General features: G+C 45.4%; 1 protein-coding gene across 1 annotated transcript in view; it reads right to left on the bottom strand.

The window, feature by feature from the left end:
* Positions 1 to 14,512: 14,512 nt before the first annotated feature.
* Positions 14,513 to 17,751, bottom strand: part of TMEM92 (transmembrane protein 92) — a 38,424-nt gene continuing 35,185 nt past the window's right edge. The window contains exon 5 of the mRNA XM_069237829.1: positions 14,513 to 15,222. Coding sequence (XP_069093930.1) covers positions 15,109 to 15,222 — 114 coding nt within the window. The 3' untranslated portion in view covers positions 14,513 to 15,108. The remainder of the gene's footprint in view (positions 15,223 to 17,751) is intronic.

The following is a 17,751-nucleotide window of genomic DNA, read 5'->3' as shown; positions in this document are numbered from 1 at the left end:
GGAGTGTTTGTCAACTGATGAAGTATTTGCATTTGTGATTATAACAGTTTATTTCTCCTTTTTGTTCTAGTTCAAAGCTTTTGCTTCCTTTGCTGTGGCTCTTTGCAGTTTTGGCAGTGATTGACCTGCAGTTTGCGTAGTTGCATGTTTTAGGTAAGTAAAAACTATTTACTCCAAAGGAGTATTGTTGCCATGCATGAATGACATGTTTGTAGGTGGTGTACTAAATGAAGGATTGTGTGTGAAATTGTCCTTACTTTTGTTCACAATGATATTTGTGTTGTCTTATGTCTAATTTGCTTTTCTTTTTTCTTTTTAGTGGGGTATCATTGATGATTGAGTAGTTGCTGGTGAGTCTAGCTTTTTCAGGCAAGTGAGTGGTATAATTATTGAGTATATAACTCTTTGTGATAAAACCACACTTTATTACTTATTGTTGGCACATTTGTCAAGTTACACTTCTTAGAAAGGATCATGGCTAGCCGCAGAGTGACCGCTCAGCAGGTTGTTGGTATGCTTTTTGAGTTGTCTTCTGACCATGATTATGAGACTGACTCTGCATCTGAGGCAGAGGCAGAGGAAGAGGAAGAAGTGAGAGATTCTGGCAGTGAGTTTTCTATCCGAGAGGAATCTTCTGATGAGGAAGCCACTCTCAGTGCAGATAAAGGGCCTGTTTTGGAGGAGGACACTGATGTGCCAATAGTGCAGCAGCCTGGGGCTGAAAGGTTTCCCATTGAAAGACCTGACACTTGGGTTGCCCCAAACATGGAGCAGCCACAGTTGCCTGCCTTTACTGGTCTCCCAGGATGTAGAGTGAATACAGAAAACATTCTGCCAGTCAATTTCTTTCAGTTGTTTATGGACGATGTATTTTTAGAAGAGATTGTTGAGCAAACTAATTTGTATGAGGGACAACGCTGCCAGACTTAGGCCTCAGTCTAGAGCTACCCAGTGGATTCCCATAAATCTGGAAGAGTAAAAAAAAAAAAAAAGTTCATGAGTTTGACTTTTTTGATGGGGTTGATAAGGAAGCCATCACTGGCTTCTTATTGGTCTACTAGTCCCTTGATGGCAACGGCTATATTTCCTGCAACCATGACTCGTAATCGGTAGTTGCTTCTTCTTCGGATGCTGCATTTTGTTGACAATGCTTTAGGCTTGCCACGAGATCACCCTGATTGTGACTGTCTTTTCAAGATTAGGCCTGTCCTTGATCATTTAGTAAATCGGTTTTCAGAGGTGTATGTTCCAGGCAAAGAAATAAGTGTGGATGAGTCTTTGGTCCTGTTCAAGGGGCGTACGGTTTTTAGCAGTACATTCCTAGCAAGAGGGCAATGTATGGAATTAAGATGTATATGCTGTCTGAAAGTGGCACAGGATATGTGTATCTACACTAGTAGGGATTCCAGTATTGACCCATCCCATTCCACCCCCCCTTCCCCGGTTGTCCGCCCACTTTTGGAATTAGTGAGAAAACTGTGTGGGAACTTGGTAGACAACTGTTTGACAAAGGTCACCATTTGTACGTAGATAACTTCTACACTGCTGTGCAGTTGTTCAAGCAACTGTCCAGAGTGGTCATTGGTGCTTGTAGCACAATCCGTTCTAACCAGAAAGACTATCCAAGGGAGCTTGCCTGTTAAAAATAAAAAAAATCTTGAGAGGACAGTGCAGTGCCTTGCATAATAATGAGCTGCTAGCTCTGAAATTTGCAGACAGGAAGGATGTGTACATGTTAACTACCATCCATGATGAGAGTACTTCCTCTGTGACTGTTTGGGGGTCAGGTTGCAGAAGTGCGCAAACCTGCGTGCATTTTGGACTACAATAAGCACATTAGTGGTGTTGCTAGAGTAGATCAGAGGTTGGAACCTTACAGTGCTCTTCGTAAGTCTAAGTTGGCCATCCATTTGTTTCATTTGGCAACTTTTAATGCTTTTATTGTGTTCAAAGATTGTTCCCGAGTCAAGGATGAAATTTGGTAAATTTCAGGAGTCAGTGATAGCAAGCCTTATTGTAGTGGAACAGAAAAGTGTTCCTAGAGTAGCAGTGCCACTTTCCTGATCACATTCCTCCCACTTCCCCCCCACCCTACCCCACCGACACACACACACAAAAAAAAAGACTTGCCCACTAAGAAATGTAGAGTCTCTGCCCGAAGAGGTATCCGGAGGGAGAGCCGGATGTACTGCCCAGACTGTCCTTCAAAGCCTGGGCTGTGTGTGGCTGGCTGTTTCAGGAGTTACCACACCCAGAAGAATTACTGGGAACTACTGTGAGCGTAAACTGCCTGTTTTATATTTTCATTTGTTCAGTTTCACCGTTGGCATTTTTGTCATGTATTTGGTTAGAGTTTTTGTGTTTGTAATTTTGTACTTATTTCTAATTAGTTAGTGGTTTCTTTGTAGTTAAAAAAAAAAAAATTGATGGCGGTGTGTATGGAGTGGCGCTTGGCTGGCAATGTGCGTGGAGTGGCGCTTGGCTGGTGGTGTAAATAGTGACTTCCTGTTGGCCACTGCAACACACAGCCAGCCAAACACCAGTCCACACACTCCCATCAGCTGGTGTGATTGCTATATCAGGCATGTGGGCACATGAAAGTGATGGGCCCTTGGATGGCACTGTCTGTTGATGAGTGTTGTAATGTGACGGGCCTGCGGCTGGCGGCATGGATGGTCTTGTGCATGTCATGTATCAAAGGTGTATCAATGGACTGTACAGCGGTTGGTGCCCTGAAGCGGCTTTACAGCTCACGAGCTGAGTCATTGGGTCAGTTTTTGGGCCTTACCATTATTAACAGTGCATTTAATTTTTGTGAAATCTCTTGTTAATAAAATTTGATCTACTGAACCATAACTCACCCTCGTGCCAAATCCAACCAGTATGTGTGGTAAAAATGACAAAACCTGCTCCACTGAAATCAGACGTCGCAGCACACCCGTGACAAGATAGGTGTCTCAGGTGGGACCCAGATGATGAAGCACGCCACCAACTTGGTTGGTGGGTGAGGGGTCTTTTTAACATAACCTAAGTGCGTTTCTTTTCACAATTTTAGTGTTTTGAACATCACAGAAGGATGTGGATACATCAAAATGATCTATTACAAAACCACCTCTTTTTCCAGGGGGGAGGAGGGGCGGGGCACCTACGTTTTTGGTCCTGGGTGCGGCCTTCATCTACGGAAACCTACCAAAACCCGACATTTTTTATAACTAGATTATGGGTAACAGAACCTGGTGAGAGCCCAAGTCACCCCTTTCTGGATTCCCCTAGGTGTCTAGTTTACAAAACAAAACGCACAGGTTCGGTAGGTTTTCCTAGCTGCCGGCTGAGCTAGAGGCCAAAATCCACAGTTAGGCACTTTCCAAAAAACACATCAGATTTCAATATAAAAATGTGATGTTTCCATGTTGCGTTTCCTGTCGCAGGCATTAGGCCTACCCACACAAGTGAGATACCATTTTTATCGGGAGACTTGGGCAAACACAGAATAGCAGAACAAGTGTTATTGCCCCTTGTCCACCTATACATTTTGTCCTTCCATATGTAAGACAATGTGTAAAAAGGATGTCTATTTGAGAAATGCCCTATAATTCACATGCTAGTATGGGGACCCCGGAATTCAGAGATGTGCAAATAACCACTGTTTCTCAACACATTATATTGTGCCCATTTTGGAAATACAAAAGGTTTCCTTTATACCTATTTTTCACTCTTTATATTTCACTAAATGAATTGCTGTATACCCGGTATACAATAAAAACCCATTGCAAGGTGCAGCTCTTTCATTGGCTCTGGGATCCTAGGGGTCTTGACAAACCTACACACCCTATGTATCCCTGCAACCAGAAGAGTCCAGCAGACATACCAGTATATTGCTTTTGAAAACATGACATCTCACGAAAAAGTTACAGAGTAAAACATGGAGAAAAATGGCTGTTTTTTTCCACCTCAATTTCAATATTTTTTTATTTTAGCTGTTATTTTCTGTAGGAAAACCTTGTAGGATCTACACAAATGACCCCTTGCGGAATTCAGAATTTTGTCTACTTTTTAGAAATGTTTAGCTGTCCGGGATCCAGCATTGGTTTCACACCCATTTCAGTCACTAACTTGAAGAAGGCTAAAAGCACCCAAAATAGTAATAAATAGGGTATGTCCCAGTTAAATTCCAACATTGTGTTGAAAAATGTGGTTTTCTGATTCAAGTCTGCCTGTGCTGGGAAGAGGGTGATTTTAGCCATGCAAACCCTTTGTTGATGCCTTTTTCAGGGGAAAAAACACAACCTTTCTTCTGGAGCCCTATTTTCCCTTTTTTTTTTTTAAACCTAAATGTTTGCTCTATGTTGGCTAATTTCTTGGTCTCCTTCAGGGCAACCCAAAATCTCTGGGTACCTCTAGAACCCCTAGATGTTGGAGAACAATTACACAAATTTGGCGTGTGTAGCTTATGTGGACAAAAAGTTATGAGGACCTAACTGCTAACTGCCCCTAATAGCCAAAAAAAGGACTGGCACATGAGGGGGAAAGGCCTGGCAGCGAAAGGGTTAATTATCATACCCAGTGCCATGCGATTCGTTATTGTACCCTGGTTCTTAATAAATCCAGCTTGATTTACGGGAAGTATGCCATTATCTGCTACTCTAAATGCTGCAGCAAACAGACAGAAAAGTATTTGAGGTCCACATCTAGAAGGGCAATTAGTTTATAATTACTTGGAGAGGCGGCCTCCCTCCCTTATATAGGGGATGAATTACGGAACCCTTCCAACTTGCCAGGACAATTACAGTTGGCAGGACATGGTTAAACATTGCAGCCAAGAAATTTGCCCATCTTTTCAACTAAACAGCGATTGCGGTAGTCTGTTAGGGCCAGACGCAGAGTCAGGTCGCGATCTCCCGGTGATCTTTATTATCTCTGATGCCGTGATTACCAAGGTATTCGAGACATCAGGTTCTTGGGGATCCTCCTCTCACTGAGCTGGCACAACTCCTCTGATAGGGATTCCCCTAAAATGTGACTAAGTGATTAACCCAAGTTTCCTCTGTTATGTTAGCACTGTGGGCTTCTTTTGGGCCTTTTTCAATGGAGTTAATCAGTTTCCAGAAACGTTTTGAGGCTGATAGTCTTGACGCATAGTGCAGTTTGGCCCACAGCGTTTCCTGATGGAGATTTTTAAAGGACCATATTTCCTTTTTTAGGAGCTTTCTTTGCTCACGAAGAGTACTCGATAATGTTCTATCCTTGGGAAAGTTGCTAAATTGCCTCAGCAGCCTACCCACAGCTGCTTTCCTTATGCGGACTGCGCGTGGCATTTGTATGCCATTGAGATATCTCAATTGAGCTCCCTTTTTTGTTTTTTTCGAGAGGCCTTGGCTTACAAGATCCTTAATGAAAGCATGCAGACCATTATCAAATTTGTGGAGCCCGTGACCATGGACTCCAGTCTGGGCAGTGCCTCTTCTGCTTCACTTTTGATAGAATTGGATGAGCATTTCAGTCGCTTGAGGTTTTCAGTGCTGATCTCCCTTTTAAGGTATTACACTTTCTCCGGCTTACACACTGTGGATCGTACCTTAATTACCTGTGGTTTATAGTCTCTTCCAAGTGGTCCAGGATTCTGAAATCACTCACAAACTTATACAGTGAAGGATTAACCAGTGTATAATCTAGATATGATACCATCTTTCTGGAGGATCTTGTCCATGCAGGGGGGAATATCAGCCAGATTCAGTCTTCGGTTCTTCATTAATTTTGCTTCGATCTTGTCTTTCTTTATATTCACTGGGATGGTTTGTCTTGGTACTACTGCTACTGTATGTATTCCTCACTTGGATTATAGAATAAATTGAGGTTGAAGTCACCCCAAATTTACCAATATGCTGGATATATTATACTTTTTATATACAACAGGCGTCTTATCAAATTATTAGCTTCAGCTGATTTCTTTTTTGGGATGACATATATTGATTAATATCAGTGCTTCATGTATGGTTTTTCCCCAGTCATCTAGTCAAACCAGCTGGAACGGTAGATCTTCCACATTAAGTTCTGATGTCTTTGCCACTGTAATGTACTGACATAAGTCGCTAGGCCACCCTTTACCCTTCCAGACCTACTGGTTTTCACTGTTGGTTTGATAAATTATGTATATCCAATTAGGGGTATGGACACTTGGGCCCAGGATTCCTGAATCATTATATCACAAGAACCCACAAATTGGGTCACTGCAGGGTCTTCCAATTTTGCCTGCAGGCCTCTTATATTCCATGAACAAGTGCTCAATACCCCTTGTGAAAACTGTTCGGTTGTTCAGCTTTTCCAGACCCTTCCTTAGGATAGCACCATGGACAGCCAGTTCCAGTTGGCCAGGGGATCCTGTCTTGTTGCTATTTTCCTTTGTGTCGCCTCCTTCCATATTTGAACTCCTGGGGGGGACTGAGCTACAGACCTTTCACTAATCTTTCCTTCAATGTCTTCACTAAAATTGGTTGTTTCGCTTACCCCACGTAAAACTGACCATGGCTCTGTGTCCTTGTTGACAGATGGTCCTCTAATAATGGATATGGATATTTACCCCAGTGCCACAGGCTCTCCGGTACTCCCTCCTTTCAAGGACTTGCTTGGAGATGTCGGGGCTGAAACAATCACCAACGTTGGATCTGTGTGCTAACTACCTCTTGTTTGGATGAATTTTATAGCAGCAATATGTTCTGTGGACACTTGTTTGAGATCTGGAAGTGCTTTTAGAAGTCTTAAGACAGTTGAGCGATTGAGCACTCTGAAGGAGATCTTTAGACAAATTCCAGGATCCAAAGCAACTGAAGATCCTGCTTCTGATTATTTGCGTTTCGATGATTTGCCAAATTTAACTGCTGCGTGGCAAAGTGTTCAATTCTCATTCCCCTTACGTTGTTCAAGGTTAGAGGACTAACCCCTCCTGTCATAGTTATTTGGCGCTACATTTTACTGACTGCCTGTAGGTCTTCTGATTTCCTCCAGGGGACCATTTGCTAGTAGGGATAGTATGTGTTCTAACTGAGCCAGGGGTATCAGGGGGGTACCTTCTGGTTCAAGGACATTCTTTGCTCCCGTGTTTTGAATTGGACCAGGGAATACTATCCGATTTTTGCCTTCCCCTTGTGGCCTGACATTCCTTACTTGGTTCTACTGGGGTGGCCACAGTGGACTTTATGTTTGGATGGAGAGACCAAGCAGACTTCCTGCCCTTTCTCGCATGTTTTCTCTCTCTGTCAATTTCAAGGTCGTAGGCTTTTGATAGTTTCGGGGATGCTCTACAACTGATGAATAAGCCAGAACCTCAGTGACAGATTTGACCAAGTGGCTGTTGGCAAAGTTTTCTGCAGGATCCATTTTAACGGATTAATCCACAGGTGAAGCTGCTGGGCTATGTGAAGACTGCCCTCTGTATTATCTGCAGGGGGAACAGATGTATACATATTGGATGTGAGTGGACATGTGCGCTCCTCCTTTGGGGTGGTGCAGACTTCTTTCAGTACTCCTTCTAAGGTTACTGCAATTGGGATACTCTGTCTGCCACCTCTGCATGAGCAGATGGTGAAATCATTAAGCTGTTTGTCCTGAGCCCCTATCATCAGGGCATTAAGTTCTTCTAATTTGCCATCTATTCCGGAGACGAACACCACCAATGTATTTAACAGGACTACCTGGATATCCATTTTGTTGGGAGTAAAACTGGAGAGCCATTACTGTTGCCTGCATTGAGTTCAGAACTGCGGCCCACATTTCATTTGCACTTGTTACTGCTGGTGGCTGTGGATTGTCCCTGTGATCAGCCCTTTGGTCTCCCAATATGGCTTTCGTGTTGGATCTTTCTATCTGTAGTACGTTCCCTGCCTCCATCCTTTTATTTGATTCAGCTGGTCTTGTCTTCAATGGGTCCTGCTCCATGTTTTCATATGTATAAATCGGAAAAGAGGAGAACTTAGATCTGCGATTCTTTGGGCGATCTTGCGAGTTCTCTTGTTCCAGAATTTCAGCAGTTGCTACTATCTCTGAGACAGGGATGGATAGGTTGACCAAACCAGGCAAGATATTCAGGTTATACTGATTTAGACAGTTATTTTTCATGATCTTTGCTTGTTTGGGAGTTTCATAGGCTCTTGATATAGGGCTTGGTCCCACTGGGGCAACATCCAAAACGCTTCCTCTTGGGAGCGATTTTTCCACAATCACTATTGTTGGTGAGCGAGGAATTGGTGGAGGCAGCTCCTTGGCGCCATTATTCTTTCCGGGCCTTTTGAGTTTGAGGACCTGAGAAGGTAGCGGGCTGACCCCAGGAGCTTGTGGATTGGAACTCAGTGCGTGCCTCTTTGTTACACCATTGCTTAAAACAGCTTAATACTCAGTTATCTTATGGTAATTGAATTGGGCCACATATTTTGTCTCCTCCTCTTGGAAAGTGTAATTTGCTGACTGACATGTCTCTCCTACATTCACCTTTTCCATGCTGTTATTTTTGCGCTGCTAGGCTCCTACAGGTTGTATTGATCGTACCCAAAACCCAATAGGGGCTACGGGGCAGTAATGGACTACTCTCCCTCCTTTTTAAGGCCACTTCATCAGGGGCCGGTTCTCTTTTCCTTTTACCTTTAGTTGCGTTGGAAATGTTGCCTCTTGCTTTGCCTGACCTCATTCTCCTTCTCCTTGGTTAAATACTCAGTGAGACAAAGAACCCAGTACTTTCAGGCTTAACTTCAGACTCCAAACCCAATCATAAATCTGAATGTGGTCTCAATCTCAATATCAGTCTCAAACTTTTTTTTTTTTGTGTGTGTATTTTTTTCATTTTGTGTATTTTCCAGAAGCTTTCGGAGCAGGGTAGACAAGGCAGGCGACAATGCAGGGTGGGCAATGTAATCCAATATAAGACATTCTGCTGTGTGCTTATATTTGTACCTATGCTTATGTTTTACTCAAGGTTATACTCCGAATTATTATTAATTATGTTTTGTTGTTACCTTGTGTCCTAAAAAGGAGAGATATGGGGGGGCTCACTAACTGCCCAGCAAGCCGCATCCGAACCTAGCCGGACCACTTCCACGGGTTGGGGGGGCGCTGCGGCACACACTTAGAGATAGCCAACTATGGCTGTTGCACTCGCATTACCTAGCAGCACTTCTTTAGGTCCAAATACCTGGTGAAGGTGCAGATGCCAGTGCCAGTAACTGAAGGCTAGTGCTGGTGCTATCTGCCGATGGCTGGAGACGGGTGGCTGGATGGCCTGACAGCCGACTGCTCTCCGTGCCTTTTTTTTTTTTTTTTTTTTTTTGCAACGTGCTATGTGCCATCAAATCGGCTTCCGTGCCTCCAGGCACACAATAGACTCCGGGCCTCAATAAAGGAACATGGCCGAGCCTCTGGGGCTCTGAGCATTAAGCCCGGGCCGCCACCCCATGCAGGCCTCCGGGGAGCGAGGGCAACATAATTATGTAGTGGCACAATGGGCTACGGGCAGCAGGGGAGGGGGGGAAAGGCAGTTGTGATGATTTCGCAGTGAGTGCGGTGAGCCCTCTCCACTCTCGCTCTGCACTTCTGCTTCCAGGTCAACACCCACTCTGCCACCAGTGGCTAAAAACACTCTCTGAAGTGGCAGAAACATCTGGAGTCTTCCCTCTACAGAAGTGTCTGAAATTTCCTACCTCTCTTCCATGGTCCCAGCCTGTCTGCAGGAACAATAGGTTAGTGTGAAGGCCTTTGTGTGTGAACTGAGGCAGTGTCTTTGAAGTATAAACTGAGGCAGTGTCTTTGAAGTACAAGTGTTAAAGGTGACAGCTCCACCTCTCACAACGAGTCAGGATGACCCATCTAGCAACACTCTGAACCTCTATTGTGTGGCTGTCTGGAAGGAATACACAAAGACCAAATGCCAGTTACCCTAAGTCATGTGACCCACGAAACAGGTTGCAGAAACCGAATGGTTCTTCACTGACCTTTTCTGGCCAGCATCCGTCACTCACTCCTGAGTGGCCACTGCTGCTGCCGCTGTCTCCTTATGAGCCAGCCAGCTCTCTGTTCAAGGCCCGGCTCCACCCCCAGGCACCTGCCTGCGCCTCATCCCAGGTGGCCTAGTGGCCATCTGTGGCAGGTTTGTCTACCGTTTTCTCTTTTCATCCTTTTCTGTTTTTTTTGCCTCTCTCTTCACTTTTTCTGCTGTTTGCATGCCTTCCCGCGCTTTCCTGCTCCCTGCGCTGGATCCCGCCCTCGCACCTCTCAGCTGACCAATCACCCCTCCACCCCCTTAAGGGTGGCCGCTGCGCAGTGAGGGGTGACTTCACTGACCTCTTCTGATCAGTGTCAGTCGCTTCCTCCTGGGTGGCCACTGCTGCTGCGTCCCGACAGAGCCTGCTGGCTCTGTGTTTGAGGCCCGCCTCCACCTCATCCCTGGTGGCTTAGTGGTTATCTGTGTCTGTCAGGTCTGTCTGTCATTTTCTCTTTTCATTATTTTCTTTATTTTTGACAGTTTCTCTTTGCACTCTTTCTGCTTTTTTGCTGGTGGTGCACCTTCCCCCGCTTCTCTGCCACTGCTGCCCCTGCAGCCCCTCCCTTGTATTACTTCCCATCCTCCCGCTGACCAATCCCTCCCTGACCTTCTTAAGGGTGGCTGCTGTGCGGCCGCGCCCATGGTGCACCAAAGGCAAGCCCATTTGCGCCCATCTGCGCCCAGCACCACATACCATGGCCCTCGCACCATCAACTGATATGACGCCGGGACCCTCCATGCACTGAACCCTGGACCTCGAAGCACCTGCCACCATGTCCCCCCCCCCCCCCTTCACCTTCTCCGCATGCCAAATGCCAGCTCTCCCAGTGTCAGAACCACCTCAAGTGCATCCTCCTCAACATCTGCGCCCTGCACAAGCACACCATGGAGATTTGGGACCGGATTGACACCACCTACCGGGACATCGCTTTCCTCACCGAGACATGGATTAACACAACATTCGCAAGGGCCATCGCCATCCCCAGGGACTACAAGCTGCTCCGCAAAGACCTTCCCTCCAGACCAAGAGGCAGCATAGCCATCGCCCAGAAGGCCAACCTCGGACTAACGATCAACACACAGGAATTCTCCCCCCTCAGGGAGCACCTCCACTTCCAAGTGCACACCACCCCAAAGACCACCACCCACGGCACCCTCATCTACAGACCACCCAGCCTACGCCCAGCATTCATCGACTCCATCATCGACATCATAGCCCACCCCCTCCCCCCCCATACACTCGCCTCCAGCAATGACATACTCCTCGGAGACCTCAACTTCCACTTCAACAAATTCGGCGACTACAACACCTCATCGCTACTCGACAACCTGGACACAATCGGACTTAAGCAACTGGTCACCTCACCAAAGCACACTGCCGGACACACTCGCGACCCCATGTTCGCCACCAGCAGCAACGTCATCGACTCAAACCCGCTACACTGGACTGATCACCACTGCATCCACTTTTCCAAAGCCACGCCTACAGCGCACACTTACACAATGTGCCCCCCGCCCATAGGAAATGGAACCATGCCAGAGAGGTGCAACTCATCAGTACCCTCAGCAACTCGCCACCCCCTGGCACAACAGATGCCAAAACCTCATCATGCGACCTCCACAAATGAATCACCGGCTGCGCCAACATCCTAGCGCCTCTCCGAACGACCACAGGGATGCACTCCTTTGAGAAAGCAAGCTAGTTCACCCCTGCACTCCAGGAATCAAAGCGCATCTGCGGGAGGCTGGAGAAGGAGTGGAGGAACAGCAAATCCACGGAAAACCTTGCAACCTTCATATCCACCACAAGATCCCACCATGGCCTCATCAGATCCACCATGAAAATTGCTTTGCAGGACTGCATCAACACCACCAGACAACACTAAAGAAATCTTCCACGTCAAAGAATTCACCAAACCACAAGCACAGACCACTAACATGCCTCCATTGCAGGATCCCTACAACTGACTAGCCACCTTCTTCCATTGGAAAATCAAAGACATCTATAACAGCTTTGGACCCCAAGACACTCTGACCTCATCAACAACGCCCCTACCAGGATCCACAGAACCCCCATGACTCCTGCACGCCTGGACCACCCCTCAAGACGGACGAGGCTCACTCCATCATGAGCAGCTCCAGAGCCCCTACCAACCCCTGCCCCCACTACTTTTTCAACACGACCAGCTCCTTGATTGCGCCCAAACTCTGCAAGACCATCAACTGCTCCCTAGACCCAGCAACATTCCCCGAGGACTGGAGGCATGCAAAGATCCGCCCTCTTATGAAGAAACCAACAGCTGGCCCAATAGATCTCAAGAACTACCACCCCATCTCGCTGCTGCCCTTCTCAGCTAAGGTTGCCCAAAAAGCAATCAACATCCAGCTCCGCCAACACATTGAGGACACCACCCTGGACATCTCCCAATCAGGATTCAGAACTGACCACAGCACCGAAACCATCCTGCTCGTCGCCACAGATGAAATCCGCTCCCTCCTTGACTGTGGCCAAACAGTAGCCCTCATCCTTCTAGACCTTTCAGCTGCCTTCGATACAGTGACCCACCGCACGCTAAGCACCACACAGCAGGCATACGTGGCAAGGCCTTTCGATGGATACACTCCTTTGTGACAAGCAGAACACAAAGTCAGGCTCCCGCTCCACCTGTCAGAATCTACAGAGATCAGCTGTGGAGTACCCCAAGGATCCTCGTTGAGCTCCACGCTGTTCAACATCTACATGACCCCACCCTCCCCTATCATCAGGGCCTACGGTATGAACATCGTCTCCTACACTGATGACACCAAGCAGATCATCTCCCTGACCGAGAACCCCTCAACAGCCAAGAAGAGACGGGGTGGAAGCAGTCGCCAACTACATGACAGAGAGCTGCCTTAAGCTGAACTCGGACAAGACCGAGACCCTCATCCTGGGACCTTCCTCCTCAGCCTTCGATGACTCCTGGGGCCCTCAACACTTGGCATGCCTCCCACCCCCACAGACCACACACAAAACCTCAGCGTCATCCTTGACTCAGGGCTCACTAGGACTAAACAGGTCAACTCCATTGCATCACTCTGCTTCCACACCCTCTGACTCCTATGGAAGATTTACCAACTGACTGCTGAAAAACACACACCCTAATCATGAGCAGACTTGACTATGGCAATGCTCTCTATGCCGGAACCTCCAAGAAGAACCTGAGCAAGCTACAACAAATTCAGAATGCCGCTGCCAGACTCGTCCTGAACATCCCCAGCCGAGAACACATCACAGGACACCTGAAAGACCTCCACTGGCTCACCGTCGAGAAGAGGATCAACTTCAAACTCATCGTACAAGCCTACAGAGCACTCCCCAACATTGGACCCAGCTACCTCAACCACCGCATCACCTGGTACTCCCCTTCCGGACCTCTCAGCTCATCTCAGCAGTGGCTCGCCAACGTACCCCGCATTAAGAGGTCCTCGGCTAGAGGAAGATCTTTCACCTAACTGGCAGCAAAAGGTTGGAACACGTTCCCTCTTCACCTCAGACAGTCGCCATCGCTAACTCAATTTAACCCCTCAGTGCCTTGAGACCCTGCTGGTGAGTAGCGTACTCTAAGCATATCTGACTGATTGATTGAAATGTTAAGGACAAGAAAATGCCAACTTTGTAGAAGTGGCATTTTCAGAATTGTGACTTAAAATACAGCTTTGCCATTAAAGAGGGTATTCTATTACAAACCTTTATATTGTAGATTTAGAATAAACTATTTGACCTCTGCATCGATTCTACTTTCCCTCTTTCTTCACTCCACCATTTAATAATCTCTTTTTAAAGTTTAAGCACCGACATGGAAGTTGTTTACCTGTGGACATGAGAGTTAATAAGTGTGCACAACTTTATGGCATTTCATTGTTGATGTGCTTTGAAAATCTTTAAAGTTAACATGTGCGTTCTACTAATATCTTGATGTTTTGTCTAAATGTTTGGGATAATTTACATGGTTCTACATTTGTAATATCAATGAATAACATGGTACGTTGAACAGAACAATCCTGCTGCTTGTTCATTACTTACATATTAATTTAAATGTAACAGTGAACTGCAAGCGGCTATGCATGTATGAGTTCCGATGCTTATAGATGCGCAAGTATAAATGTGTATAGATAGTAGAAAGACACCGATTTGATGTGCTGTGTATTGTGAAGGTGGTTCAAGAAATGTGCACATCTCTTATTACTTACTCCTATTAGTGTGTCATGCCCCCCCCACTCCATGTCTTCCCCTCTCAAACGTTATTTGGAGAAAATATATGCACTGAAAGTATTTCACTAAAATTGGACTTCAATCAGTACAATATTAGTGACGAGTTATAGTCCCCCCCATGGTGCCCTACTTCAGCCCACATATAAAACTCATCTCAATTTTCCATCAAATCACTCTTTCAGGACCTGCTTGGGGCCAGATAAGCCTCAATGACACACGCACACCAATTTTGCTGGAAAAAAATATGTATTTGCTTTTAACAAAAGATAAAACAACAATCAGTCATATAAATAAGCCACGGTCATCTACACAGTAGAGAAATCAATTGTGCACAAGATACTCTTAGTATCTACATAAATAGCACCCCCCCCTTATTTGAAAATGTCCCTTCCATCTGCCTCCATACCCTGCATGAGCAATGCACCTTTAGAATTAAGCCTGTAGGGTGCAAGGCCCTCCCACACGCAGACTGTAATGTTTCAGAAGATAAATGGTGCCATCCCACCCAAAGAGGCACTGTAAAGTCTTTCGCTATTCATCTGTATCTATAAAGTCGGATGACTAAAGGTGGGCACCCATACCATCTTCAAACTTAGAGCTCGATACAAATGAACCATCTCTCAGATACACCCGAATACGAGTTTTCACATTTTCCAAAAGAGATGAGATGACGCCAGAAGACAAGGGCGGGCGGACTCCCAAGGAGCCCTAATAGCACATGGGACACTCTATGCTGTGGTCCTCTGTGGACTGCTCATTACACATTACAGCCAGTGTTGAGCTCACAAGGCACTTCTAATAGACAAGTCCATAAAAGAAAGCATGTGCCTCAGAAGGCAGATTGGATGTAGACTTCTCCAGAATTAGCATCTTCAATCATCAGACTACTGTAGGCTGGAGGCTGACCTTCGGGTGCTGGATAAAGGAACGGCTTAGACGTTACCTACAAAGGGAATCAGGAGATAAGTAATTGGACACATGGATTTCAAGCAGCAGAGAAAATCAAGAGACAAGAAATATGTCTAGAAGTACTGCAGAGTTGCGCAAGCGTGACACTTGATTGGCATGATGTAACTTGTACAGCACATTACAGAATTCGCCCTGCAATTACTTTTATGGTACCATAACCCACTCAGCTATATTGATCTATTCAGAGGATACCAGCTTTACACAAAATGATCAAGTACTCATAAACCCCGAAGAAACAAAGTGGAGAGCCTGAAGTAGTGCGACCATCAGCTATTTGGCTTTCTCCATGACTAACTAGTGACTTTACCTTTACCATTCTGTGAGCAATGCAAGTATTTTAAGGGATTATTTAAACGAGACAAGGGACCCATGAATTTCTGTCAATGGGCAACAATCTGCATCCCTCTACACACCTTTTTAATTGAAAGTCCATCCTTTGACCACAACTTTCGAAAAGCTAACGAGGAAGGTAGCCAAAGAAAAGCAATGGACTCTCTCCTAATTCTTGATGCAGACTCCTGGAAATGGACAATGTGTCTGACCAATAAAGGTGATCTGTGAAGATCAAGATAAACCCTTGGCATTGTGCAGTTTAACTACAAAGTGTGCAGTTGGTGCAAATCTGTAGAGTCCAACTGATTCTACACTTCACTCTGATGGAATGGACTGGCACAAAAGACTAAGACGTTGTAGGTCCAGGGTGACATTTTAAATATGCATGGCCAATCAACAAAGGACAAAAGATGTAAATATCCAGCTCTTTGTGGAAGAACATACCTGGGGTGTCGATGTATAATACAACCAACTTTTTACAGTGAACCGGGACGAACGACCTATGGTCTTAAAAGAAGGGCACCAATAACATTCGGATGATTTTCGTTAACATGATGATATCAGAGACACAGATTTCTAGAGAGTTCAAATTAGGCTTTTAACCAAACTCCGAATGTTCTAACTGTTATAGGATTTGACTAACACACGCTAGATATTGTTACACTCCTGAAAAAAAAAAAAACAGCAACACGAAGCCCATGACGAACACATAGCTAACTAAAGTACAAAAATCTATATAAAATTCCATCATCCCGGTAGCTCTCAATCTGACCTGTAAAGTGGATTCAAAAGTTAAATTTCTTTTTTGGGGAATACCATAAATTTGAAGACCCAGCAGTAGGGTACTGTATACTCTCTAGCCTTAGCATATCTTGGAGGTGCAAAGTCTTACTCACTGTAGTATAATAGGTTGCTTCTGGTTAATATAGGGTTTCTGGGGCTGTAAAGAAGACATTAGCAAGTTATTAGTGAATTCTAGGTTGCTAATAGCAGATCACTGCTAGATGGAGAGCAAAGTCTTGATCAATCTCTCATTTAGGCTGAGTTATACCCTGTTGTGGCCCCTCCACGCAGGTGGAGGAGCATCTCCCCACCAAAAAATGCCCCCATCACAGAAAAATAAAATGGTAATAAACTTTATTACCATTTTATTTTTCAGTGCCTCGTCCTGAACCAAGAGTCAGGACAGGGCGTGGCAATTGCTGCCAAGTGGCAGCAGGGACCTCTGCACTTGTTTACAGTTGGGTTAGAGAAAGTATAGGCCTCCAGCGCTCTTGTGAGCGCTGAGGGAGCCCACTCCCATCAATCCTGACGCTGGTAGGTGCCTTTTTATTTGATTGTATCCCCCTTCCTGACCTCCATTGTAAATACTAGCTAGCCGCCACAGGGTATACATGCAACGTATTAGGTTACACAGGTTTCTACCAACAGTGAGGTTTACTAAAACCGCTGTCAAATTACATATATTAAGCCTTCCTTGTAGCATGTATCCACCATCGATAGGGATATGGGCATTGTAAAGAGAGAAAAAGACAAGATTTGGAACTGGGCGCTATCTTCAATATGTAGTTCAGCCTGCGATCTAGATTAGGTCCCATGACTGACTTCCTGAGGACAACATAACTGTGAAAGCAACGCCCCGAATCAGGTCTCATTTATAACCAAACAGGTATCACATGCAGATCTCAACAGTACTACTAAAATTTTATGAGGATGATAGAATAATCTTCCAAAACATTCAGAGCTCATGAGTCAAGAGGTCGGGGTCCATCAGTCATGCAGAACCACGTTATGTTTATTTTCTGGGCAGTCAAAGCCTGTGGAATATGCAAAACTCATAGCATTAAAGCTTAGGGAAGTTGAAGGTATTTGACTTTGCACAACTTCACCTACAAGTGAATTTTTCCCAAAAAGTATTTTGCTGGACCGTTTTTCCTGTATGAGACTTTCATCTGCATAAAATACTTTTGGAATGTTTTCATTTGCATTGTTTAACATAAAATCTCCTTGAAGTGGGCTCAAGTGGCTGAAGTCTTAAAAACTGTTACGGGTGGGAGGACTCCGAGCTATCGCCTGCTCCATGCCACGCAAGTGGAGGTAATCCACTTCAAATGTAAAGACAAAATTAAAGCTTTTACCTTTAAGCTACCATTGCTAATGAAACGATCCT

Source organism: Pleurodeles waltl, chromosome 6 (assembly GCF_031143425.1).
Source record: "Pleurodeles waltl isolate 20211129_DDA chromosome 6, aPleWal1.hap1.20221129, whole genome shotgun sequence".
Classification (NCBI taxonomy): domain Eukaryota; kingdom Metazoa; phylum Chordata; class Amphibia; order Caudata; family Salamandridae; genus Pleurodeles; species Pleurodeles waltl.
This window is presented reverse-complemented; position numbering and strand designations above follow the sequence as displayed.